The 26697-nt window shown below is 48.2% G+C and overlaps 1 protein-coding gene across 1 annotated transcript in view; it reads right to left on the reverse strand.

The window, feature by feature from the left end:
• Positions 1 to 12203: 12203 nt before the first annotated feature.
• The window catches only part of LOC108099085 (titin), a 68307-nt gene continuing 53813 nt past the window's right edge, over positions 12204 to 26697 (reverse strand). The window contains 11 exon segments of the mRNA XM_043207817.1: positions 12204 to 12557; positions 12680 to 13991; positions 14049 to 14397; positions 15168 to 15354; positions 15413 to 15584; positions 15650 to 15881; positions 15947 to 16234; positions 16289 to 21847; positions 22161 to 24959; positions 25024 to 26388; positions 26454 to 26683. Coding sequence (XP_043063752.1) covers positions 12417 to 12557; positions 12680 to 13991; positions 14049 to 14397; positions 15168 to 15354; positions 15413 to 15584; positions 15650 to 15881; positions 15947 to 16234; positions 16289 to 21847; positions 22161 to 24959; positions 25024 to 26388; positions 26454 to 26683 — 12634 coding nt within the window. The 3' untranslated portion in view covers positions 12204 to 12416.

Raw genomic sequence — 26697 nt, forward strand, 5'->3', positions numbered from 1 at the left:
CTTCTTTGGATGGGATAAAACACATTTTATACAACCATAGTTAGATACAATTTAGAATAGCTGTGAATTTAAAAAACCAATTATTTGCTGATAACATACATGTACTGATACTGTAAGAGATACATGAACGATAAATAGTTTGTAATTTATACTAAAAATTCTATATTGGCGTTTACTTTTTGGAACGTTGTATTTATTAAGGGTGAGGTGGGCTGGGGGGAGGGGTCAAGCCTTAGAGCTGTAGGGACCGAGACATTCACAAATTTTCTGGGAAAGGGCACTTCACAGGTTTACATATTTGTTGTTGTACGATACAAAGTATTATACATGGACAAATACAAAATAAAGACAGAGAATAGAAGAAGACAGGAGACAGTGAACAAATTTTGTGAATTTTTGTAGTTTTGTTGTTTAAGACAGAGGCACAGAAGACATTTGTGTGTTGGTAACACGAAATTAAAACACATATACACATAACATTGGTAACGGAGCTGGCATTAGTCGAGAACACATACCTTTGAGAGCCACCTGCATTTCCTCCATCTGAGACACCCATTCCGGCTTGCGGTAATCTTTCGATCCAACGATGCCTTTTCGTTTAGATGTGAACATAGTGGGATAAATAACAAATAATTATTTTATATGATTGACAAACAAGAATTATATCTTTATATGTTTTGGTTCTTCTTAAACTAAAAAAGTGTTGCCTTTTTGTTTTTTGTTGTGTAAAGTTCTGCAAGTGTTCAGCTGTAAAGTGTAAAAGGGGTTTTGGGTTGAATTCTTTACAATAAATTGGGTTTGGAAGGGAACGGAAGGCTTTATAAAATGCTGCTCCAAAAACCTGAAAAATAATTGTACTAACAGAGCCAAACAACAGTTGATTCATATTATAGATAGCACTATTTGCGGAGTAAACCATTATAGTACCTTCGACAGCGAAGAGCGCGGTGGTCACTGCCACACCCAGTGGATTGTATGCTTCGAAACTTATTGTACCCATATCATCGGGATAGACGTGATTAATAACCAGCACTGAAGTGCCGTCTTCGAAATTCTCGATTTGATATTCCTCGGAGGCGAATATCTGCTCGTCGTCGCGCAGCCATTTGACCTTTGGTTTTGGTTTACCAACGACTTTAACCTCCAGCTTCGCTTGGTCGCCCTCTTTGGGCTCGATTTTCTCTGGCAGCTTTTTAATAATTTTCGGTGCCTGTTCGTCGATTGAGAGGGTCTAGAATAGTTTGCATTATAACATTTGGAAAATTAGCATTGAAAATCCTAGGTTGAAATCTAAAGCACAAAAATACTCTTACTCTATCAAGTAGATCCTCCTCAGATCCTGTGAGTCCAGTGATTTCAGAATCGGGGATATATTCAAATGCTAAAAAACACACATCCGAAAGCGTTATCAATATAAGCGTGTCTCGACACGGGACTTCATAGGATGAACTCAAAAAACGGGAAATTATTTACAAAAGAAGAGGTCAGTGGATAGACCGTAAAAATAGGGGAAAATAGTTTATTGGACTTGATAGATAGAAGGGCTTTCAAAACAGTAGATTCACATGCAGGCTCACCAAGCCAGTTAGTACAAGAGGGGACTCAAAAACGCATTTATCAAGGGGTAGTGTGATTATTGGAAACCTAAGTGTCTAAGTGTTGGATGCATGTTTTGTGTGAAGTGGCACTACTTCCAGTTTGTTAACTATTTAACTACCTATAGATACCATTACAAGTACCTTGTATTTTAACGTTTGTCTTGCTAACGCTCTTTCCAATCTTGTTTGTAGCCACGCATTCATATTGACCTTGGTTTTCGGGGAAAACTTCCGTAATCTGCAGCTGGCAATTGCCTTGCAAGTCTTGCGATATCGTAGTTTCCTTATTTTCAGTTATCTTCTCCGCATTGTGATACCACTCTACTCTGGGAGTGGGCTTTCCGGTGACTTGGCAGGTCAGCAGCAATGCCTCGCCATCCATCACTTCAACGGGTTGAAGGAGTTCCTCAATGAAGCGTGGAGACTCAAATTCCTCAGCTTCCTCTTGCGGTAGAGACTCAATTAGGTTAACTGTGGCCGTAGACGTCACCGATCCACCCACATTCTCAGCCCGGCAAGTGAAGGGTCCGACGAATTGCTTCTGGAAGTCCTCAATCAGCAGCGATGACTTGTTTGCTTGGCTAACAATGCGCACTTCGTTGGAACTCTTAATAGGCTCATTATGAACAAACCACTGGAAGGACGATAATGGCTCAGAGTCCACGATTGCTTCGATAATGGCAACTTCGTGCTCGCCAAAGAATTTGGGCTCAAGGGGCTGAATGAATCTGGGTGGCCTAATTTGCTCATCGGGCTTCTGATCTGAAACCACCACCGATCCGGAGGACTTGGCCTCGCCCACCTTGTTCTTGGCCCACACCTCGTATTTTCCAGTTCGCTTGCGAGTCATGTTTATAACCTTAATAGTGGTTGTCTCTTCAGTGGTTTCTATTATAATCTCTTCATTTTCGACGATCTCGCGGCCGTTGCGCATCCATTTGACCTCAGGCCTGGGTTGACCGTCGTATTTCGCCTCGAAGAATAGAGTACCGCCAGTTGGAACAACTACGGCATTTAACGGAGTTACTGTGGGCGCCTTTAGTATCTCGCGGGGCATTTCATCGACCCGACTTAGGATATTAGCATTGCCAATGGCTCTTCCAAATTTATTTTGCGCCTGCACAGAATAGACAACGGCCTCATTGGGAGTGGGGTTAATAACCTCCAGAGCCACATCTCCAGTTTCTTCATTGTAAAACATTTGAACGGTTTCGCTTGGAATAACTTCCTCAATACCTTTGTACCATTTGACCTGAGGATTTGGTTTTCCTGTTACCTGACAGGTGACTGTCACCTTAAGCCGCTCGGGCTGTTTCTCTTCAGTGAACTCAATCTTAAGCGGTTTAGTAAACTGCGGGGCAACTCCTTGTTCTTTTTCTGTATTTAATGTGAATAAGTGGTATTTAAATATATTGTGTATTTTTGGAGTTATATTAGGGAATTAATAACATAAAGGCTTAGGATCGAGGTAAGTTAAGTTTTTAAGATTACCATATTGAGAGGTATATATTGAGTAAAGAGGTATATATGGATATATAATATATATATAACCCTTACAAAATTAGTTAATGCTTTCGTTACGCTCAGTGGACACTTACCCAAAATAATGTTGGTACGACTTGTAGCCACTCCAGCTTCGTTCCTGGCCTCACATGTATAAACGCCAACATCGCTGGGTGTAACCTTCGCAATCTTTAGCTTTGCCACCTGCTCGGCGACAGTTATCTCATACTTCTCCGATGCAAACAGCAGAATGTCGTTAAAGTACCAGTTGATCTCGGGGAAAGGAACACCTTCAACCTTGCATTCGAGCACCGTTGGCTCCTCTGGAACGCATTGGCGAGGTCGTAATTTCTCCGTAATTCTCGGTGGCTTTATCTCCTTCTTCTTCTTCTTGACTAGCTTGCGCTCTTGACCGATTACTTCGGAGGTGGTCGTCTCTTGCTGGTTCTGCGTTAGCTGTTGATCCTCTATCAGCTCCTCGTCGGCTATCTTATCAATGCCCTCTTGGACGCGCTTCTGCGTGATCAGTTCCAGCTCAGGCAAAGGCTGGCTATCGTCGAGGACAACGCGACGCTTTTCCTTTTTGATGATGTTTGAGGTGACCTTCATCTCGAGATCACGTCGAACGTCTTCCACATCCAGCTCGATAAGCTGTTCAGTTGTGATGAATTGAGGTCTCGTGTCTTCAGTCTTCTTAAGTAGGGTAATAGTCTTTTGTGAGATCTCCTGGGATATTTCATCCACCTTTTCGATTTCAGCAACAGCCGCTTCCAGCAACTGGGGCTGTTCTTCGATGGAGGCCTCCTTCAGTCGTTTAGTGCGTTTCTTGTGAGCTTTCTGCTTTGTCTCAGGCGACTCCTCAGTGGGTTCAACTTTCTCTTCCGGCAGTACGTCTTCCGAAACTGCCACGACCTTAACATCGTCGACTGGCAACTCTTCCACTTGGTCTTCCTCTGCGATGGGTTCGTCAAAGGGCTCGGCAACTTCTTCTGAAACCTCGTCTACTGAAGGAGTAGCCGTCTTCAGCTTGGGCTTCCGCTTCTTTTCCTTCTTGGCTTTAGGCTCTTTACCCGGCTTCTCCTCAGGCAGCTTTAAAGGCTCAAGTTCAAGCTCCTCCTCTTCGGGTTCTGGCTTTTCTTCGGGGGGCAAGTTGTGGGCCGGGAATGGACTTCTCTGGCTTCGGCAGCTCTTCTACTGGCTTTGTTGGAATTGGCTTGAGTGTGACTTCCTCGGGTTGCTCTTCTGGCAGTGGACGGCGTTTACCTGATGGCCATTTCTTTTCCTCCAAGACTTCTTCAACCGGTTTCTTCTTTTCTCCTCGCTTCCATGGCAACTGAGGTTGTTCTTCTTTCGGCTTTGGCTCTTTCTCAAGGTCGATATGCTCGGCCTCTTCAAGTTGAGTTGGTTCACCATCAGAAATTTCGGGGAGGTCTTCGTGTTTCGGCTTTTTAACCTTTTTAGTCTTTCGCTTTTCTTCCTGAACGATTTCGGTTTCCTTTCGTTCGACAGGCTGCAAGTCCACTTCCTCTAGTTTCACTTCTTCGGGCTTAATGGATTTACGTTGAGTTGGCTTTAAGCGAACTTCCTCGATGGTCGCCTCTTGAGGCAGCTCCTTCTTTGGACGTGACACTCGCTTAAGTGAAACCTCTTCTACCTTTTCGATTATTTCCTCTTTTCTTGGCTTCGGCTTGGGTAAAGTTTTTTGTTCAGGGCTTACTTCCTCGACTGGTATTTCCTCGACAATTTCTTCGACCGGTTGTTCCTTTTCCGGCTGTATTTCCTCCTCCTCCTCAATCTCTTCAATGTCTTTAACCGGCTCTTCAGTTTCTTCTTCAGTAGGAGTTGTTGCCTTTGGTTTCTTCTTTTTAACGCGTTTCTTTGTCACGTCCACTATTTGATCTTCAGTGGTGACAACAAACTCCTTTACCTCGACTTCCGTTTCTGGTTCTTCTGGTTGTGTTGCTTCTAAGACAACTGGTGTCTTTTTCACAGGTTTCAGCGAGACCACTTCCACTTCTTCTTTTTCTGGCAAGGGACGTTGTTTTCTTGGTGCAGGCTTAAGGGAAACCTTTTCGACTTGTTCAACCTCTGTTGCCTTTGGAGCAGGCTTGGGCTTTAATGGTTCTTCGGGGGCGGTTTCCTCAAGTTCTTCCACTAGCGGCTCTTCCACTTGCGGCTCTTCCAACGGCTGCTCTTCGCTCTCCTCTTCAGTCACCTTCTTTTTTGGTTTCTTGATCTTTTTCACCTTGCGTTGTTCAACCTCACTTTGCTCATCGACTATTTCTAAATCTTGAGGTTCGTCTTCTACTGGTCGAACTTCTTCAACGTCTTCCGTCTTTTCTAAAGTTTTCTTCGGCTTTCTTACCTTTTTCACCTTTTTCTCTTCCAAGATTTCTTCTTGCTCTAAGATCTCTTCTTGCTCTTCGATGATCTCTTCTTCTGGAATATCCTCTTGTGGCTGTTCTTGAACATCAGTCTTTTCAACGGTTAATTTGGGTTTTTTAACCTTTTTGACCTTTTTCGTCTCCTCCAAAACTTCTTCTTGCACTTCGTCGAGTGTTGCTTGCTCCTCAACAATCTCTTCCTCTGGAACTTCCTGTTCGGGCTGTTCTTCCACAACCTCAGTCTTCTCAGTCTTGGGCTTTTTGGTCTTTTTGACCTTGCGTTTTTCTATAGCAACCAAATTTTCTTCTTCTTGAACAGTATCTTCTTGTATATCAATAACCTCCTCCTCTAATTGTTCTTCCTCGGTTCTTTGTTCGGTTGGCTTAGGCTTCTTCGTTTTCTTGACCCTACGTTTTTGTTCTACAACGTCCTCGTGCTCTTCAATAACTTCTTCCAGAAGCTCTTCCTCTTCTGGAGCAATTTCTTCTTGCTGCTCTTCGGAAACCTCTTCGGGAGCTTCTTTCGTGGACTTTGGCTTTTTGGTCTTTTTAACTCGTCGCTTTTCTTCCACAATGACCTGCTCTTCATCAACTACTGTCTCGATTCGGGAATCAACTTCATCCGGATGCAGTTCTTCAACAGGCTGCGGCTTGGGAGCCTTTTTCATGCCGCGCTGCCACAAAACAGGTTCTGGCTTATCCTCCGCTTTAGGCTCCTCGGGCAAAACATCGACTGCCTCTTCGTACGTCTTAACTGGAGCATCAACCACTTTTTCTTCGACAGCTTCTTCTGGTTGGGGTTTTTTCTTTTTGCCACGTTCCCAGAGCACGGGCTGAGGTTCAGGTTCAGCAGGTTTAATCACTTCCTCTTCCAGTGTATCTACTGCTACTTCTATTGATTTAGGCACTTCCTTGACAACGTGGTCTTCTTGCTTTACCTTCTTACCACGCTCCCACAAAACAGGCTGGGGCTGAGGCTCAGTAGGCTTAGGAACATCCTCTTCCAGAGTGTCGACAGCCAGTTCAAGAGTCTTAGGAACCTCAGACTCAGGCTCCTGGGTCTTCTTTTTGCCGCGCTCCCACAAGACAGGCTGTGGCTGGTCCGGCGTTTCCTTAATGGGTTTTTCCGGCAGTTCATCAATGGCTTCTTCGTAGCCTTTCTGCGCTGGTTGCTCTACTGCTTCTTGAATGGGTCTGGTGCTCTTTAGCGGTTTCAGCTGGATTTCGTCCGATTTTTGTACCTCCTTGGGACGTAAGCGGGGTGTTGGTTTTAATGTTACTTGCTCCACCCTCTGTTCCGGTTCCCTTGGTGGAATCACCCGGCGAACGGCCGTTTTCTTTGTTTCCTCAACGGTTATTTGTTCAACAACTTGCGACGATTGTACTACTTCTTGGGATGAGATAGTTTCTTGTTCAGCTACCTTTTTCTTTCCGCGTTCCCACATGACTGGCACAGGTTCTGGTTGTTGGAGAGTAGTGGGTTCAACCAACTCGTCGTGTGCCTCCTCGTAGGTCTTCTGCTCGGTCCGGGGTTTCTTTTGACCACGCTCCCACAAAACGGGCACCGGTTGAGGCTGTTGAACTGGAGTCGGTTCAACCAGTTCGTCGTGCATTTCCTCATAGGTCTTTGGTTTCTCTACGTACTGTTCCTGGACGGGTGCCGTCTGAGGTTGTACATATTGAGGTTGTTCTGGCTTCTTCCTACCACGATCCCACATTACAGGCTGTTGCTGCAGCAACTGCTGCTCTTGCGTATCCTGACGTTCCTGCAAGTGAAGCAAGGAAGAGTCCTCTACCTGAATAAACTTTTGCGGTTCGCGTGGCTGACGCCAGCTAAACGCCTCTTGTTGGGTGCGCTGGTTTACGATCTTTTGATGCTCGTACTGTTCCAGGCTCATCATCTGAGAGTCCTCGACCTGCACGAACTGCTGGCGCTGAGCCTCCTCAATCTGGCTCTGTTGCTGCACTAACTTCTGCCTTTCGGTAGTCTGGGAGAGGTTAGTGTCTTCAACTGATGTCAGTGGCTGCAGTTGTGGGCGCTGCTGTTGTTGTCGCCAATTGACAGCCTGCTGCTCACGGATCAATCTCTGGGCCTCCAGTTTCTCACGCTCCGAAACATGCATAATGTTAACATCTTCGGTGGTGATAAACTGCTGATTGTAGATGTTTGACTGATCTTCGTATTGCTGCAGTTCATCGCGACGCATTATCTTTGAGATCGAACCCTTGGAGCTCTCGTCAATCAGGACCACGCTTTCTTCGGCTGTGCCCGATTGGAACTCCTCAGTGATAGCCTGCTGAGACTGCAGACTTCGCAGCTCAACTTCCTCAATCTTAAACTTGTCGATTTGCTTGGTTACCCTCTGCACACTCTTAAGCTGCTGACGCATCTCTTTCCACGGAATGAGATCTTTAGCGTTTTGTTGCTGGGTTATCAGCTTATCGATCTGGTCGGTCATCTCCATAATTTCTACACTTTCCATGCTCTTTAACCGCGCGATTTCCTTGGTGCGCTGCACCTGCTCAACTTGGGCCTGTTGTGGTAGCTGCTGATCTGTTTCAATCTGTCCCTCAAGGGGTCGCAAATATACCTCATCCAAGTCGAATTTGTTGAGTTGTTCCTGAACACTCTCGACCGCCTTGAGCTTTTCGCGCATCGTGATCCAAGGGACTGCTTCCTTTTCGGTCTTACCGGCAATGATTTGTTCCAGTGTAGCACCCAGACTCATAATGCCCTGATCGCGTTCAGTCTTGATGGACTTTAGTACAACCTTAGCCGCCTCCAACTTGGGAGTTGGCTTCTTTTTCTCAATTGGAGTTGCCTTTAAGCTTATGGTCTCCTCGGTCCAGGACTTAACTGGTTCAGGCTTAAACCCTGGCAAGAAGACTCCCTTATCAAGGGAGCGACCACGAGTGGGACGCGATGACTTGCGCCAAGGGATCACCTTAGTGGCTGGCTGCAATGACTTGCTGCGCACCTTGGGTTTCTTCTGGCGCGACCTTCCCTGGTGCTGACCCTGTCCGTTGACGCCCAAAAATTGACCGAACTGCTGGCCGGGTTGCTGGCCAGGTTGGAAAGCGTGGGGGGACTCGGGAGCACTGTCCTCTCGACCAGAGGAAGAGGACTCATCCTCGGCGGAATCAATTGTTCGCAATTGATAAGCCGAGATTCGTCGTTCTAAAGATGATCAAGGGGAATTGCATTTAGTTCACCTTTAGGAAAAGGTATGTCAGAAAGCTAAAAACCCAGAGTTCAGTGGCCATAGAATACTAAAATTTTTAAGTCACTTACCTTATCATATATGCAATATTCAAAAACTTTTTTTTGAAGCAGGTTCAATTTCTTTCTTAGAATTTTTACTACAAAAATATTTGGCAAGTGTTTTTAAATTACAAGTCAAATTTAAGTCAATGTGCATTTGCATTTTTTTTACCACTTACCTGCTCTGTTAAGTTTAATGATTCGCTTAAGTGGCACTAAATTATATATCTATGGCATATGCAACGCATTCGACAATATATAGCGAGCCGAATCATGTATACCGTTGCAGTCTTCAAATACCTCGAAAAAAAATTTAAAAAGGCTAAACAACATCCAAGCTATACTCTGCAAGGGTAAAATATCAAGAGCACTTAATTGTAGAAAAATTGAATATCTTTTTCCTTGAATACTTGGACTTTTTGACGAAACCCAAAACCCTCCATGTTAATATCCGTGTGTGGGTGTGTGTGTAATAAATTAAATTTTAAAAGCTGACAGCTCATCTGATTTGGCCGTGAATAAAGCAGAACTGGGATTGGGCCCTAGGTCAATATATATATTTGTTAATTGGCACTGATAAAAATAGGTGCGAGTAGTCAGGGGTAAAGTGACGCTGTGGTTCATCTACGTTTTGTGACTCACAAATCGAGTGTGACGAGCCCACTTGGGATGATTAAAATTGCATTAGCCTGCACCTAAATCTGGCACATTGTCATGACAGCAATTGAGCAAGTCGTAACGAATGGTTTCGTTTGACTTCAACTCATCATCATCAAAATGTTTATTGGACACGGGCAAGAAGGTGGTATTGTGGCAAGGCAAGTGTACAATTGAGAGCGAACAATTCAAATGCCTGTGTATACATTAAGGCCAAAAATAGATATCTGATTAGTGGTAGCTACGTCACCAGGTGTTGCTGCGGAACAACATCAGCATTTCGGGTAGCTCGACAGCGCTACTACGGATTTATGGGCGGGGTGTGGCTGCTTCGATATTTTCGGGGCCCATATAGCCATACGGCCAGAGCGCATTGCGGCGCACTCCAACGATCTCAGTCGGATGTAGACAACAATCGGCCGCAGAACAGAAAAGACCTCAAGGTAGACAGTTCTTGGCTGGGGCGTCTTTGCCCCTTTCGTCGAAATTACCTACCTGTATTGAGTTCCTGGCGACATTTCTTTGACGGGATGCAAGCAACAGCGGTGCAAGAGCAGCAATAACAGCAAGATTGTGGCAAGGAGCTTTTGGCAGTTATCAAAACGAAGTATCAAACGGTTATGCATTTTGCTTGGATTTATTTATAGACGCGGTATCGGTTTTAAATATTAAATACATGATAGATACAATTAAACAACAAAAGAGTGTCCGCGAGTGTTGGTATTTAAAATGAAAACAAATCAATCAAAGTTCTTCGTCATCATAAAGTGATCAATCAAAAAACATATCGAGTACAAATAAACATAAATCAAAAGACTGGCAAATAATCAGAGGTCCAGATACAGTAGATAAGACTTAAAACGAAGGTCGCATGAGTTTTTATGATTAATTTTTTAGTAAAGCTTCTCGCCACAAAGAGAAAACATGAAACAAAGAGTATTTAACATATTGGCGGCATAAGCGGCAAATACTATTAAGATTCGTTCGGTTTTTTTTACACAAAATGGATGGTTGGTGGTGAACAAGAGTGTGACAAACATTATGGTAACGAAACGAATTAGTATAAAGCGGTAATAAAAAATGAATAATAAAATCTCATGCAACATCACTACAAAATAAATAAATTTCAATTAAATTAAATTCAATAAAATAAACAATACAAGTTTATAGTCGGTATGTTCGCATCGCTATAACAATATCATCGATGCACTGAAGGACTGGAGCGTACGACTTTCGGTTTGGAGTTTTTGGTAAAAGTCTGGCTATGAAGAAGTATCTTAAAGCTTTCTATCGAACCCTTTCTAATATGGATTTAAGTTTCAGCCGGAAAATAGAGAAGCTGAACCATCGCTTGAAGACAACAATCTGTTTTGGCCTGGCAGCTAAATATAAAATTAAGTGCAAACATGAATCACAGATACCCGTGACTCGTAGACTGAACAGCCGTAACTGATTAATCTAATTAAATTCGTTTCTGCACCATAAACACAATCATCAATTTATGTTTTCCTCTAATGACCAAGTGTATGAGTCGCCCGACTAGCATAGGAATATCTCTCATCTCAGCCTGATCCATCCCTTATAGACAGCAGCAGCAACTACAACAGGTAATTTATCATTCTATTTTTTCTAAAACCTAAGGAACCCAGTATGCCTAAGCAAATATATATTTCTTTGGTTGCGTTGTTTTCGTTTTATTAAAAGAAAATTGAAATAAATTTCAAGATTTACTTGAGAAAATACATAAATGTTTTTCATTGTAGCTGAAAGCCAGAAATCCAGACAGCTCCGCCTGACTAAAAATAGCGAAACGGATTTTTTAACGCTAATCTATTGGAAATTAGTTCTCGAAAGCCAAACATTCTCCAAAAAGAAATTGAAAATAGAAACCCCGCTGCGCTACATATGTCTATATGTCTCTATGAGTCTGGGTAGGGTGGCAGTGAGAAGATTCGAGTGGCAGCTGAAAGCCCACGGCTGAACGGCTTTCGATATTTTCAGATTTGTTGGGTTTGGTCTCTGCTCGATTTGTGCTAGTTTTTGCGCACGTTCACAGGGGGCAAATGGGAAATGTGTATCTGGCAGATACAAGATACGCGCACCGCTGGCATCGCCATGAAGTCCGCCGTGTATGTGCGCTAGATGTGTCATCCATAATATTTTATGCTAATATTCAAATGAAAAATATAACTTTCACGCTCGAGCGGAGGCGGGACAAATGTGCGTTTTGCACACGGCCCCAAAACTATCCTACTCATAGACGAAACACATAATACATCTATAGATATATTCACGGAGGGGTTCTGAAAATATTATCATGTGTGCTTAAAGTAGCCTGCTCGGTAAATGCTTAGAGTACATAAGCTGCCTTATTTTTAACTCAACTCAAGGGGCTAGACACCTACATTGTACACTTGGGCTTGAGTCATTTCCACTTTCACTCAACTCGCTGCAGATTTTTCAAATTGTATTTTATGGCTGTTGTTGCTTATGTGTCTTGGCCGTGCCAGAATGAAAAATGTTCTATAAATATTTATATTGCAAAATACTTGTAATTATTTTTATTATTTTTCAATTAAAAATTTTCTTAAATTTTTTTGGTTACGTTTTCGTGTTAGACATGTTTAAATTAAATATTTTTTTCTGCATTTCTTTTTTGACATTTTGCAATGGTTAGTAAAAATAACTCGTTCGTTTGATAGCTTAGAAAAATCCTTGTTGAAAGTTTCGACAGGTTCGCTTTAAAATATTCTTCACTCAAACTTTTACGACTAGTAGTTGATCATATATATAGATAGGTTGAGGGGTAGTAGTAACTGTATGTAATACGTCAGTAACTCGGGGATTAATAGTAAAAGTTTCTTCACGGTCGTTGTTTTGTTTTTGTTCTTTTCTTTTTTGAGCATTCTTTGGAGTTGGTTTGTTGATGTTGGTTGGTGTTTTGAACACGGTTCGCTTACGTTTGGTTTTACTTGGTTTCGAACTCTGGTTTTGGGTTGGCTTAGTTTTAGTTTAATCCTTACTTTTAACAGTCAGTTTGGCTGAGGATTCGACCTGGCCGGTGGACGAGGTTACACGTACAGTAAATATGCCCGAATCCTCCTCGTAGGTGGTTCCAATCAGAAGCACAGCGCTGTTGCCGTCGAAGATCATCTGAATATAAGAAAGGACATTTTCAGTTGAATGCTAATATAATTGTAGGTTAATTTAACATCAGAATCTATTATTATTGCTTGAAGTTGATAAACTTATTCTTAGATTATTAGTGAACCCACCTGGAAATCTGGTGTTTCGGGGATTAGCTGGCCCTCGCGGAACCACTGCACGCTGGTGGCCTTCACTTTGCCGGTCACCGTGGTCTTGAATTGGGCGGGCATGCCCTCGGTGACGGAGACGTCCTTGAGAGCGGTGATGGTGGGCGGGGCGTCCAAGTTCTCAATGGGACGAACCTTGAGCTGGGCACTGGTTTGAATGCTGCCCAGCTTGTTCTCGGCCACGCACTTGTAAGTGCCTTCGTCCTCGGGGAAGGCTTCCGAGATGACCAATTGGTAGTACTCGCCCTGGCGGCTCATCTGGAAGTACCGAGATGGCTTCACAAAGTTCTCGCCGCGCATCCAGCGAGCGGTGGGAGTGGGCTTGCCGTCCACACGACAGCGGAAGATGACCTTGCTGCCCTCCTCCACCGACTGGCTCTTAAGTTGCTCCACAATGTGCGGTGGCTTCTCACTGCCCGGGGTGGTTGGTTTTTCAGGCTTGCTAGGGGACTGCACAATGCAATCGCCATCGCAGCGAGCCTCTCCAGCTGCATTGACAGCCACACACTCGTAGCGGCCAGAATCTTCCGCGAAGGGTTCAATGATGAGCAAAGTATGCACATTGTCCTCCTCCAGCATCTTGAACTTGATGCTCGGCTGAATCTTCATGCCGTTCTTGAGCCAGTAAACATCCAAGGGACGTGTTCCAGTGACCTTGGCATCGAAGCGAGCCAGTTGTCCGGTGGCCACGGTGGTGCTTTGAATGGTGGTAACAAAGCTGGGCGGCTGAATTCCACCCTTTCCGGCACGACGACGTTCCTCCACCACTAAGTTTGCACTGCACTTGGCGGTTCCTCCGCGGTTTTCAGCCACACACGAGAATACAGCCGAGTCTTCAACGAACACTTGGCGGATAATCAGAATGGACTTGCCACTGAAGGTGTGGATCTGCAGATCTGGCGAGTTTTGAATGGGGAAGCTTTCGCGGTACCATTTAATCGTGGGATTTGGTTCACCGTCGAACTCAACTTCAAACTTGGCCTGCTCGTTCTCAAAAACGCGGCAGGGCTGAATCTTCTTGGTAAAGACCGGAGCCTTGGCAGGTTTCACGGGACCCTGGACGACGCGCTCCTGAATGGTGCCCTTGTGCTCCACTTCGGTGGTTTCGGTAGCGGTGATCTTACGGGTGATTTCAAGGTCACCCTGGACCTCCTTTTGCACCTGCTGCTGCTTGTTCATATGAACCTCACGGCCATGGACAGAGGACTCAGAGGGCTGAGCGGTTCCCTTGGGTGGAGCGGCCTGCACCTGAGTGGTGCTGGTTTTCTCTTGACTGGAGAGATAGAAATCATGGTTATTGTGTTTCTATATGGAACTCTTTCATACTTACAGATTTTCTTCGTAAGATTGGGCCATTCCCTTGGCCTGGGAGCTGCTCACGACCTTTTCGCCGGGGATGGCGTACTGATGAGTATCCCTGCGCAGATTGGTCTCCTTAAGAAGCTGCTCAGTTTCCAGACTCTGCAGCTTGTTGTAGTAATCTTCGCTCTTCTTGGCCTTCACGTTTTGCTGCCAGTCGGGGGTTGGTGGCTTGTACTGCTTCGGCTTCAAGTGCTCCACTCCCTTGAGGGTGTGGGAGCTTTGCTCGGACAGAACCTGCTTACGCTCGTCGAACACCTTCTCCAACTCATTTTCCTGGCGCTCCTTTTGATAAGCGGCTAGTTCGTAGTCATACCAGGCTAAATATTTAAGTGTTCAGATAATTATTTAGTGACAAACCGAATTTATTCTAACGAAAATTCCTGGAACATGCATTTTCTGGGTGATCTTGAAGCGTTAGAAATTTAAAAAAACGTGCAATAAGATCATTAAAGTTATTTACAAGTAGACTTAGTGGAAATTATGATTCAAGGTTAATACTTCAATGGGTTTTTCAGAGAGGTTCACTAGCTCTTTTGGTTTCTTTACTTGACGTGGGGATAGCAAATGAATATAGACAGAGAGGGGCAATGATCAGCTGGATGATAACCACGGTTTAGAACAGACGGAAAGTGCACACGCAAAACTACGTTATAACTATATTACCCCGGCTCCGGCAATACTTAGTTCCCATCCTTGGTTTCCTTCGCGTGAATCCCTCTTCCGAAGTCTCTCGCTGACTGAAGCACTACAATCGGCGGTTTAGGGGATTTTGGGGATTTCAGGGATTTGGGGAGCAGTTTTTTTCTTTGGATTTTGGATAAATTTGTGCATGTTGTCTAAACTGTTTAAACTACTTGGAGCGTGGCTGGAGTGCAATAAACTTGGGTGCTACGTCTACGTAAACTTGAGTGGCATGTTGTATGTTGGAATGTATATATTTACAATGAGTTTCTTTATGTGATATAGCATGTTGTGTCCATATTTAGTTTGGTCAGCTAAAGTCTACTGCATTTGAAAATTGTTAATATGCTAATAGCTGTTACATAAGTTTCCAGTCTCTCTGGTATGTGTAGTAAATAAAACTTACGACGTGGCGAGTTCTTCAGCACATTACGATAATCATCAGAGCGGGCAACGACTTTCAGTTCGGTGGTGGCAATCGATTCGCCCACAGAGTTGCGAGCAATCACCTCCACTTTGCCGGTATCGTACTGACGTGTCTTCGGGACATCCAGATGGAACATACCATCGTTGGTCAGCTTGTAGCGAGAGCCCTGCAACAATTTATTTTTTAAATGGCAGACCCTTAAAAATGGGCATTAGTAAACTCACATGTACAACAGTGTGTCCATTGATTAACCACATAACCCTTGGACGTGGGTGTCCGGTCACACGGACACAGAATCTAGCAGAATCTCCCTCCTCCACAGTCTGGGGCTCCAGTTTGCTCACAAAGACAGGCTTGGTCCTGGGCTTGGCATCGGGATCAACCTCCTCGGGCACCCTTCAAAAGCACATATCAAAATTGAAGTAAACAGTGGAATATTTTCATAACAATTTGATACTTACACCTGCCATGAGGCTTCCATTTCACGAATGCGGTCAATGCTCTGCATGTGAGCAGGCAACTGGGAGTCGTAGACTATGCCTGGCTTTCCAGAAACCTTAATGAAAGCACGAGTCTCATCCATGCCGTACAAGTTGGTAGCGCGGCACACGTACTCTCCACTGTCTTCGGGATAAACCCAGCCGAAGTTCATGGCAACATAGCCGAAATCGTAAATGGGCTGGAAGCGATTCTCTGCAGGGGAAGCAACATAAGATTAAGTTTCTAAGAATTTAAAAATATATTTTTCAAGTACTTACTGTGCAGCAAGGGCTTGCCATTGAAGAACCACTCGACCTTCATGTTGGGATCTCCCACAGGAGCCAACTGGCACTCGAATTTGGTCACGGCCATTTCGGTGAGAGTGAGCTGTTCCTTGATCTGAGTGACAAAGCGAGGAGGCTGCTTGCGGTCGGGATCGAAGAGATCGTCCTCGGTCAAATGAACCTCCGAGGTATACTTTTTGATAGTGGCCTCCATTTGCGTCAGTGCGTCCGAGCGCTTCATACCGCGAGGCACTTGGTTTTGGAGCAGGATGGTGGGAAGTTCTGAAAAAAAATTTGTAAGAACAAAAGAAAGGGAATATTTATATAGTAACTTACTCTTGCAGGACACAGTAGCTTTGGTGCGATCTTCGCCATGGTTGTTAACGGCACGGCACACGTATTCTCCGGAGTCCTCTCCATAGACATACAGAATATCCAATGATACGAAGCCCATGTCGAAGATGTTCCTGTAACGATGTCCAGAAGGCAAGGGCTTGCCATTGCGGTACCATTCCACGCGCAGGCTGGGATCGGTCTTGGGCTCAACCTGGCACTCAAACCGCACGGCCTCGGCTTCATCGACGGTCACGGAAGTAATCTGAGTGGTGAACTTCGGTGGACCGAACTCCTGTTCGACCACCTTCGGGGCCTCTGGGATACGTCCGCGCTCCAGCTCCTTCAACTTCTCGGAGGTCATGCCCTCGGGCAGTTGCGATTCATATACAATATTGTGCTTGCCCTTGCAGGTGACCTTTGCCGTGGTTGTGGCAGTGCCCCACTTGTTCGTTGCCCGACAAGTATACTCTCCCGAATCTCTAGCATAAATGTAGTCCACATCCAAAGCAATGAAACCGAAGTCGTTGAGCTGGTGAACCCTTGATCCCGTAGCCATGACGTGACCGTTGTAGAACCACTCGATACGCATGGTCGGATCGCCCACAGGCTCCACGCGGCAGTCAAAGTGAATTGGACCACCCTCGGGAACATCCAGATTGTCCTTGATTTCCTCAGTGAACTTCGGTGGGTTAGGCTGCTCTTCATCAATCACAATCTCCTCCCGCTTGTGCATGCTCTCCTCGAGCTTCTGCAGGCTCTCAGTGCCAGTGCGGAAGTTGGAAGGCAACTGGGGCTCCATGACGATGCCCTGGCGACCCTTGACCTGCAACTTGCAAGAGACCGTAGCCTCACCATGTTTGTTTGTAGCCTTGCAAGTGTACAATCCCGAATCGCGCTGATAACAACCGGCGATTTCGAGGATAACGAAACCGAAGTCATTGATGGTCTTGATACGGGAGCCAGCCCACAAAGCCTTGCCATTGTGGAACCAATCCACACGCATAGACGGGTCGTTGATTGGCTGCAGACGGCACTCGAAGTGAGCCATCGCGTTCTCCGTGATAACCATGTCGAAGGGCGAGGTGATGAACTCTGGTGGCTTGCCAGTATCATCATCGGGTACAAATTCGGTGCTGCGGGATCCCAAGCCTTCCAGTTCGGCGATACGATCGATTGTTCCCTCCATGCCCTTAGGCAACTGAGATTCCATGATGATGCTACGCTTACCCTGGATTTTCATTGTGGCAGTGGTCACGGCCTCACCGTATTCGTTGATTGCACGGCAAGAGTACTCTCCGGAGTCCTCGGGATACACAGGAGAAATCTCCAAAATGACGAATCCAAAGTCACAGAAAGTACGGAAACGAGAGCCAGCCTTTAATGGACGGCCATTCCAGTACCACTCGACCTTCAGTTTGGGATCGTCAGCGGGCGTTATCCTGGCCTCAAAGTGGGCATTCTCACCCTCGCGCAGATTGTCGATGTTCTCCAGTGGTACAGTGAACACTGGGGCCTTGCCCTTGGTCTCTTCCGTAGTTTCTTCGCGAGTGCGCACCATGCTGTACTCCAGGTTGGCAATTTTCTCCAGACCACCCTCCATGCCACGAGGTAGTTGTGAGTCCAAAATAAGGCTTGCCTTCGAGGCACACTTAAGCGAGGCACGGGTAGTATCCTCTCCATACTTGTTGTAGGCCCTGGCCTCGTACACTCCTGAGTTCTCTTCGTAGCAGTAAAGGATGTCCAAAATGACAATGCCAAAATCGTGGAAGGTACGGAAACGGTGACCATGAGGCAGTTTCTTGCCGTTGAAGTACCATTCCACCACCAAATCGGGATCGGTAATGGGAGTCAGACGCGCCTCAAAGTGAGCCGACTGTCCCTCCACCAACTTGGTTACATCGACGATCTGGGTAATGAACTTGGGCGGCTCAGCAACCACAGGAGCGGAGGTATCGCCCTGTTGTCCTTGCGGGCACTCTAGCTCTCTTATCCTCTGCAGCGAATCCGGCTGCAAGCTGTCATAGAACACTCCACCACGGCCCCCACAGTTGAGGGTGGTGCGGGTGAAGTCCTCGCCGTACTTGTTCCAAGCCCTGCACACATACTCTCCACTGTCATGATCCTGCAAATAGGAAATGTCCAAGACGACGTAACCAAAGTCGGAGACAGTCTTGATTCGGTTGGAGTGACGCATCAGCTTGCCATTGTGATACCACTCCACCTTCAGTTCCGGATCGTTGACAGGAATCAGAGTGCATTCGAAATGGGCGGACTGACCGTCCTTCAAGCCCTGCAGCGGTTGGATGTGGGAAGTGAAGCGCGGTTTCTGGCCCCTCGGCTTGTCCACACACTCCAGGGTGCAGCTGATTTCAGCCGTTCCGTGTTTGTTGGTCGCGCGGCAAGTGTAAGTGCCGGTATCCTCGATCTTGGTGCCAAGAACCTCCAAAGCAACTGTGCCAAAAGCGTAGATCGTACGCACACGATGGCTAGCTTCCAGCACCTTGCCGTTGTAGAACCACTCGATGACCATGCTTTGATCACCCACAGGAATGAGATTGGCCTCAAAGTGAGCCAACTCACCCTCACCGATGTCGGCGATGTTAACGAACTCAGTGGTGAAGCGTGGTGGGATGCCCAGATCCGGTTGCTCTGGCTTAGAGCCATCCTTGCGAAGAGAGTCCTCCAGATCCTGGATCTGCTCCAAGCCTTCGGCGCCCTTCGGGTGTTGGGTGGATTCGATGATGCTCTCCTTGCTCGTACAGAAGATGGTGGTCGACGTGAAGGCCTCACCAGCTTTGTTGTATGCCTTGCAGGTGTAAATTCCCTGATCACGGGCATAAACCTCGATCATGTCCATGGTGACAAAGCCGAATTCGCTGGTCATCTTGAAACGAGAGCCATGCTGCAGCATCTTGCCGTTGAAGTACCACTCGATGAACAAGTTGGGATCCTCCTTGGGCTCCACGTTGGCCTCGAGATGGATGGGCTGCGCTTCTGACAGATGGAATTCTGCCTGCAGCGGCTTGGTCCATACTGGTGGTGGATATTGGGTCTCCGGCTTAGTAGTCTTGCTTGTGTAGCGGTTGGCAAGCTCCTCCTCGGTTTCCTGGACGGCCTCTAGACCAGCCTCTCCCTGCGGATGCTGGGTGTCAAGGAACATGGTCTTGCCGCCAGTGCACTTAAGGGTGCCAGAGGTGGTGGCAGATCCCTTGCTGTTGGTGGCCTTGCAGGTGTAAACACCGCTGTTCTCAGCATAAGAGTTGGTCAAATCCAAGGCGCAGTAGCCAAAGTCGTAGATGGACTTGAACTTGGCAGCGGCCTGCAATGGCTGACCATTGTAGAACCACTCGATGGACATGGTTGGGTCCCGAGCCGGCTCAACATTGCACTCGAATCGCACGTTGTCGCTTTCCTTACACTCAATGTTGTTCAGATGAGTGATGAACACAGGAGTTTCATAAGTGGGTTCTGGAGCCTCTGGACGTCCCTCCTTAGGTGCCTCCAACTCGCCAATGCGTGGCAGCGAATCTGGATGCAAAGACTCAGCCTGAAGCCAGTGACGATCTTCGATTTTGAGAGAGGAAGTCGAAACGGCTTCGCCCACCTGGTTTGTGGCTTTGCATGTGTAAATAGCGGAGTCATCCCCACGTAGTCCATTGATAGACAAAGTTACCAGTCCAAAGTCGAATGTGCTGCGGATGCGGGAGCCAGTGGTCAGAGAAATACCATTCTTAAACCACTCAATGCGAAGGTTGGGATCCGCACGCGGCTCCACCTGAGCTTCCAGGAGGACATGTTGACCCTCGTGCAGCTTATCGTAGCTCTGCAGGTGGGTGGTGAACACCGGAGCCTGTTGAGGGGTTGAGTCGACAAACATCTCGGGCACCCGGTTCATGGCAGCCTCCTTCAGGCGAATAGCCTCCCAGGACTCCGGGATCAAAGGCTGACCATCGATGTTAGACTTGGTCTTAACCTTCATGGCAGTGGATGAAACAGCCTCACCAGCGGCGTTGTAGGCACGGCACATGTAGACACCGGCATCCTCTGGCACCACTGCAGTAATATCCAAAGTGACAAAACCGAAGTCGTGAGTGGTACGCAGACGAGAGCCCATTTGCAGCTCCACGCCGTTGATGAACCATTCGAACTTGAGCGAAGGATCTCCTACAGGCACCACACGTGCTTCGAAGTGGGCATGAGCACCCTCCCAAAGTTCCGAGGGTCCAGTGAGCAGTTGGGTGAAGATTGGTTTCTCAAACAGGCGCTCGGGTTCGGTGGGGCGCGGAGCCAACGGTTTCTCCAACTGGTGAATGCGACTGATGCTGTCCGGATGCTGGGTATCCATCTGAATGCTGGCTTCAGAAACCACACGCATAGAAGCAGTGGTTACAGCCTCACCCAAAGGATTGACAGCGCGGCACATGTACACGCCCTCGTCCTCCTTGCGGATGTGGGAGATATCGAGCGAGACGAAACCGAAGTCGTGCTGCTTGGTAATGCGAGAACTATCTTCGATGATCTTCTCGTTGCGGTACCACTCGACCTTAAGGTTTGGATCTCCCACGGGGATCAAGCGTGCCTCAAAGTGAGCCGTCTGGTGCTCATTGATTCTATCGATGTTCTGAAGGGGCTGAGTGAACACCGGGCGTTGGCGAGTTCCAGGGGTCTCTGGCTCCTGGCGTTGATGTGGCGCCATCGATTCCAGCTTGCGGATCTTTTCCAGGCCCTCGGGATGCTGAGTGTCCGAGATAATGGTACCACGCGGAATCACTCGCAGATTTGTGGAGGACACAGCCTGACCCAAAGCGTTCACGGCACGCACAGAGTATTCTCCGGCGTCCTCAGCCACGGCATGAGTGATATCCAGGGACACATATCCAAAATCAAAGGTGATGTGGAAGCGAGAGGCCGAGGGCAATGGCTTGCCATTGTGGTAGAACTCAATGCGCAAGTTAGGGTCATGAACCGGGGCGACCTGGGCTTCAAAGTGAGCCGTCTGACCTTCGTAGATTTCGGTAGAGCCGCGAAGCTCGGCAGTGAAGTGGGGCGGGCTAATCGGAGATTCTCCAACCTCGGTACGGGCGTTCGGTACCTTAGACTCCAGCTTCTGGATTTTCTCCAGAGCGTCGGGGTGCTGAGTATCCAGGATCATGCTGCGACGGTTCAACACGCGCACATTGCAGGTGTTGACAGCCTCACCCAGCTGGTTGGTGGCCTTACAGATGTAGGTACCGGTATCCTCGCCATAAACGTACAGAATGTCCAAAGCGACATAGCCAAAGTCGTGGGTGGTGCGATAACGATGGCCGGTGGGCAACTGCTTTCCATTGCAGAACCACTCGATCTTAAGGTTGGGGTCATTGATCGGTTCAACTCGGCACTCCAAGTGGGCGTGTTCACCCTCCTTCAAATGCTCCAGATTGCTCAGGGGAGTAAGGAAAATAGGCTTCTGGCCCTTCTCCTCAACCACGGGCTTAGTGGGAGGAGCGTAGTTCTCCAGCTGGCGGATCTTCTCCAAGCGCTGAGCATCCAAGGTGTCTAGGTCGAGTGTCTTGTTTGCTGTTAAAAAAAAGTTTGGAGTAAGTTAGTTAGATAGTTACAAGATGTAAAGCTAGATTTAAACAATAAAGGAAGAAAGCTTTTTATAAAAATGTGAAAAAAATTGACCCAAAAACCAATCAAACTAAGGATGAGGTGTTATAGGGGACAATGTCACAACCATTTTGAGGTATACCAATCCAAAATCGGACATCATTAAGAAAAGTTATGGGGTTTTAAGTGCTGCCTTTGGGCCATTTTTCGAACGTTATGCGTTGAAAACATCTGACTTAAGATATTACCCTCTGAAAGGTTATAAAAACTATGTCATTACCTGTTACGTTTACAGCACAAGTCGTGACGGCTTCTCCAATGGCATTCTTGGCCTTGCACATGTAGGTGCCGGTGTCCTCGGCGTGGGCATACAGAATATCCAACGCCACAAAGCCAAAGTCGTAGGTAGTCTTAAAGCGATGTCCTGTCTGAATGGGCCTGCCGTTGCAGTACCACTCTACCTTCATGGTAGGATCGTTTACAGGGGTCAAAGTGGCCTCCAGATGGACGGGAGTTCCCTCGTTGACCTTGGCATTACGAAGTGGGCGTCCGAATTGAGGACGCTCTGCATGGAACTGCTCCTCGTCGGTCTTCCTTTGGAAGCGCGAACTATCTTCCAAGTGTTGGATCTTGGTCAGGGCCTCTTCGTGCTGGGTCTCATGAATAATAGAAGAACGCGAGGATACGTTTAGAACAATCGAGTTGATGGCCTCCCCCAGATTGTTGGTCACACGGCAAGTGTACTCGCCACTATCCTCAGCGTAGACAGTCAGAATGTCTAAAGCGGCAAATCCAAAGTCGTACGTAGTACGGAAGCGATGGCCAGTGCTCAGAGGTTTGCCATTGTGGAACCACTCCACCTTGAGATTGGGATCCGGGTAGGGTTCAATGCGGCACTCGTAGTGGGCACTCTGGCCCTCAACCAGATTTGTAGGTCCAATCAACTTGGTAACGAACACCGGGGCAGTGGTCACGGTGTACTCCTCCTCCTCCCTGCGCTGGTACTTGCTGTGGTCCTCGAGTTGGTGGATCTTGTGCATGGCTGCCTCGTGTTGGGTCTCCAGCTGAATAGAAGTCTTAGACTGCACAATGAGGGAGGCGGAAGTCACCGCCTGACCCAGCTCGTTGACAGCACGGCAGGTGTAGGTTCCGGAGTCCTCAGGGTTTACATATTTCATGTTGAGGGCAACATAACCGAAATCGTGCATGGTGGTTGTGCGGTTTGAGGCTTCAATTGGTTGACCGTTGCGCAGCCACTCCACCTTCAAGTTGGGATCTCCCACTGGAATCAGGCGAGCCTCAAAGTGCACAGCCTGATTTTCGGCCACACGGACATCCCTCACCGGCATGGTGAAAACAGGTGCCTGAGAAACAAACTCATCCTGAACGCTAACGCGCTGGCGCTTGGAACCGTCTTCCAAGTGCTGCAGGCGGGGCAGAGCGGTCTCGTGCTGCGATTCCAGATAGATGGACTTCTTAGTGTGGACAACCGCCACAGCGGAAGTGATGGCCTCTCCCACTGCATTGAAGGCACGGCAAGTGTAGGTGCCGGCATCTTCGGGCAAAGTTGACATGATGTCCAAGGCCACGAATCCAAAGTTATTCGTCTCCGTGAAACGAGATCCAGACTTGAGCGGAAGGTTGTTGTGGTACCACTCGACGCGCATGGACGGATCGGAAACGGGAATCAGGCGGCACTCGAAATGAGCCCTCTGGTTCTCCTTGATCTCAACGTTCTTCAAGGAAGTGGTGAACACGGGAGCCTGCTTGGTGCTCTCGTCAATTTCCTCACGACGAGTGTAGCGCGAGCGATCCTCCAAGTAGTGGATCTGCTCCAAGCCAGCCTCGTTCTGGGTGACAGTTACAATCTGCTCACCGCTACGGCACTGAAGCTCCACTTGCGTTTCATCAGAGCCAATCAGGTTAACAGCCCTGCAAGTGTAAACACCCGAATCCTCTGCAATCAAATGCACAATGTCCAAGGCCACGTAGCCGAAATCGTGAATGGGGCGGAAGCGATGACCCACAGTAATGGGACGACCGTTCTTGAACCACTCTACCTTCAGGTTGGGGTCGGTTACCGGCTCGATCTTGCACTCGAAGTGGGCGTGACCACCCTCGCGGGTGTTGGTCAAACTCTTCGGGTGGGTGAGGAACCGCGGACGAATGTTGACCACCTCGTCGATGAACTCGCTGCGGCGATGGCGGGTGGAGTCCTCCAGATATTGGATCTTCTGAAGACCCGACTCGTTCTGCGTCTCCAAGATCAGATCGTTCTTGGCGATAATGCGCACGGAACAGGAGGTGACTGCTTCGCCCAGTTGATTTCTGGCCTGGCAGGTGTAGACTCCCGAATCGATGGCATAGCAGCCAAGGAGATCCAGGGCTACATAGTCGAATTCATAGGCGGGACGGAAGCGGTGGCCCGTCTTAACAGGTTTTCCATTCACGAACCACTCAATGCGCATGCTTGGATCGCCCACGGGTTGTAGACGGCACTCCAAGTGCACATTGGTACCCTCAATGGTTTCAATGTTGTGCAGACCCCTGGTGAACTGAGGCGCCTGCATGACAGTGATATCCTCCTCCTGGTGGTGGCGGCGCCTTGAATCCTCGAGCAGTTGAATCTGCTCCAGCGATTGTTCGTTCTGGGTCTCAGTCACAACGTCCGTGTGATCGATCACACGCACACAGGCTGAAGTGTGGGCCGAGCCCAAGTGGTTGGTGGCCCTCACGGTGTACTCCCCGGAATCGGCGGCCGTTGCCTTGATGATATCTAAAGCCACAAAGCCAAAGTCATAGTAGGTGCGGAAACGGGAGCCGACGGTAACGGGGCGACCGTTATGGAACCACTCGACGCGCATGGTCGGATCACCCATCGGCTCCAAACGGCACTCCAGATGGATGTTTTTGCCATCGTGGATGGGTTTGGGATCGCTCAAGGGTGTCACAAACACCGGCTTAGACTTGGAGATCTCCTCGATATCATACTGAGGCTCCACGAATGGCTTGTTCTCCAGATTCTGGGTCTTCTCGTACAGGCCGCGATGCATGCTAGATGTGTCGATACTGGAACGAGCTTGAGGTGGATAAAAGAAAGATTAAAAAAGGGTTATTTCTAATAAAAGTAATTCTGCACTTACTTTCCACTATCATCGTTGCTTGCTGCTGAGCTTCACCTAGCTTGTTCCTAGCCACCACGAGATAGACGCCAGCATCTTCGGCGCGTACTTGGGAAATATCCAAAGCGACGTAACCGAAGTCGTAGTAGGTCTGGATGCGATTGGCGGCGGTGATGGCACGACCGTTGTGATACCACTCGATGGCCAGACCCAAATCGCTTTGGGGCTCCACACGGGCCTCGAAATGGGCACGCTGGCCTTCGAGGATTTTGGTAGTGCCCTTCAGGGGACCGAGGAATCGGGGGGCCTGGGTGACGTAGGTCTCCTCCTCCTCGCGTCGTCCGTAACGCGATGAGTCCTCCAGATGCTGGATCTTTTGCAGGCCACCCGGGTGCTGGGACTCCGAGACGATTTCGTTCTTGGAGACCACAGTCAGCTGGGCCACGGTGGTATCCTGACCCATGGCATTGTAGGCCCTGCAAGTGTAGGTGCCGGCATCATAGATGGTCAGCTGCTTGATGGTCAGAGCCACGTAGCCAAAGTTGTGGTAGGTGGTGATCCGGGAGCTGGCTTCCAGAGGCTGTCCATCCTTCAGCCACTCCACGCGCATGGTGGAGTCTCCGATTGGCTCCAGTCTCGCCTCAAAGTGCGCATGCGCGTGCTCGCGCAGATCCAACTGGTTCTGGATCGGTGTCTTGAACTGAGGCGGGGCGATGGCCTCGGCAGCTTCCTGGACATGACGACGCTGCTGCGACTTTCGGTAGTCCTCAAGCTCCTCCACCTTCTCGATGTAACGCTGCTGCTCGGGAATACCCAGGTCGGCAGTGACCTGGGAACGTGAGTGAACACGAATAGAGGACTGGCTGATGGCCTCTCCAATGCGATTCACCGCCCGCACAGTATAGGTGCCAGCATCTTCGGCTCTCAGGTGCAAGATGTTCAGGGAGACATAGCCGAAGTTAAAGATGGCGGTGATGCGGGAGCTGGCCGTAATGGGCAGTCCATCCTTGTACCACTCCACTCGCATGGAAGGATCGTTTACCGGAGTAACCTGAGCCTCGAAGTGCACGTTCTTGCCCTCCTCGAACTCACCGAGATCGCGGAGTGGGCGGATGAACTGCGGCGCCTGATTGAGCTGCTCGTCGATGCTCTCCTGGCGCTGGTAACGCGAGTAGTCCTCCAGCTGGTTGATGTACTGCAGACTGTTGGGGTTCTGCGATGATTGCTCGATCGACGGACGCTGCACCACGGACAGAATGGCCCGGGATTCAGCCACTCCACTGGCGTTGCTCACGCGGCACATGTACTCGCCGGAGTCGTGGCCCATGATGCTCAGCAGATCCAGAGCGATGAAGCCGAACTTGAACACGGAAGTGGCTCGGGCACCTGCGGATTAAATATAGATCATTAGCTTGCTAAGAGGATTCTGTGAGGAGACTGTGAAGACTTACTTGCTGCCAGGGGACGTCCGTTGAGATACCACTCGACGACCATGGTGGGATCGCCGACGGGTTCGATTCGGGCCTCCATGTGGACGCGACCACCCTCGGTCTGCTGCACGTTCTGCAGCGGGATGATGAACTGGGGTGGCGGATAGACGCGGTCCTCCTCACCAGGTCGCAGATGCGGCTTGGCGCGCTCCACATGGCGCAGGTAGATGATTTCAGGACCGGGAATGGGTCTGATATAAAGACA

Source organism: Drosophila ficusphila, unplaced genomic scaffold (assembly GCF_018152265.1).
Source record: "Drosophila ficusphila isolate 14025-0441.05 unplaced genomic scaffold, ASM1815226v1 contig_286, whole genome shotgun sequence".
Lineage (NCBI taxonomy): Eukaryota > Metazoa > Arthropoda > Insecta > Diptera > Drosophilidae > Drosophila > Drosophila ficusphila.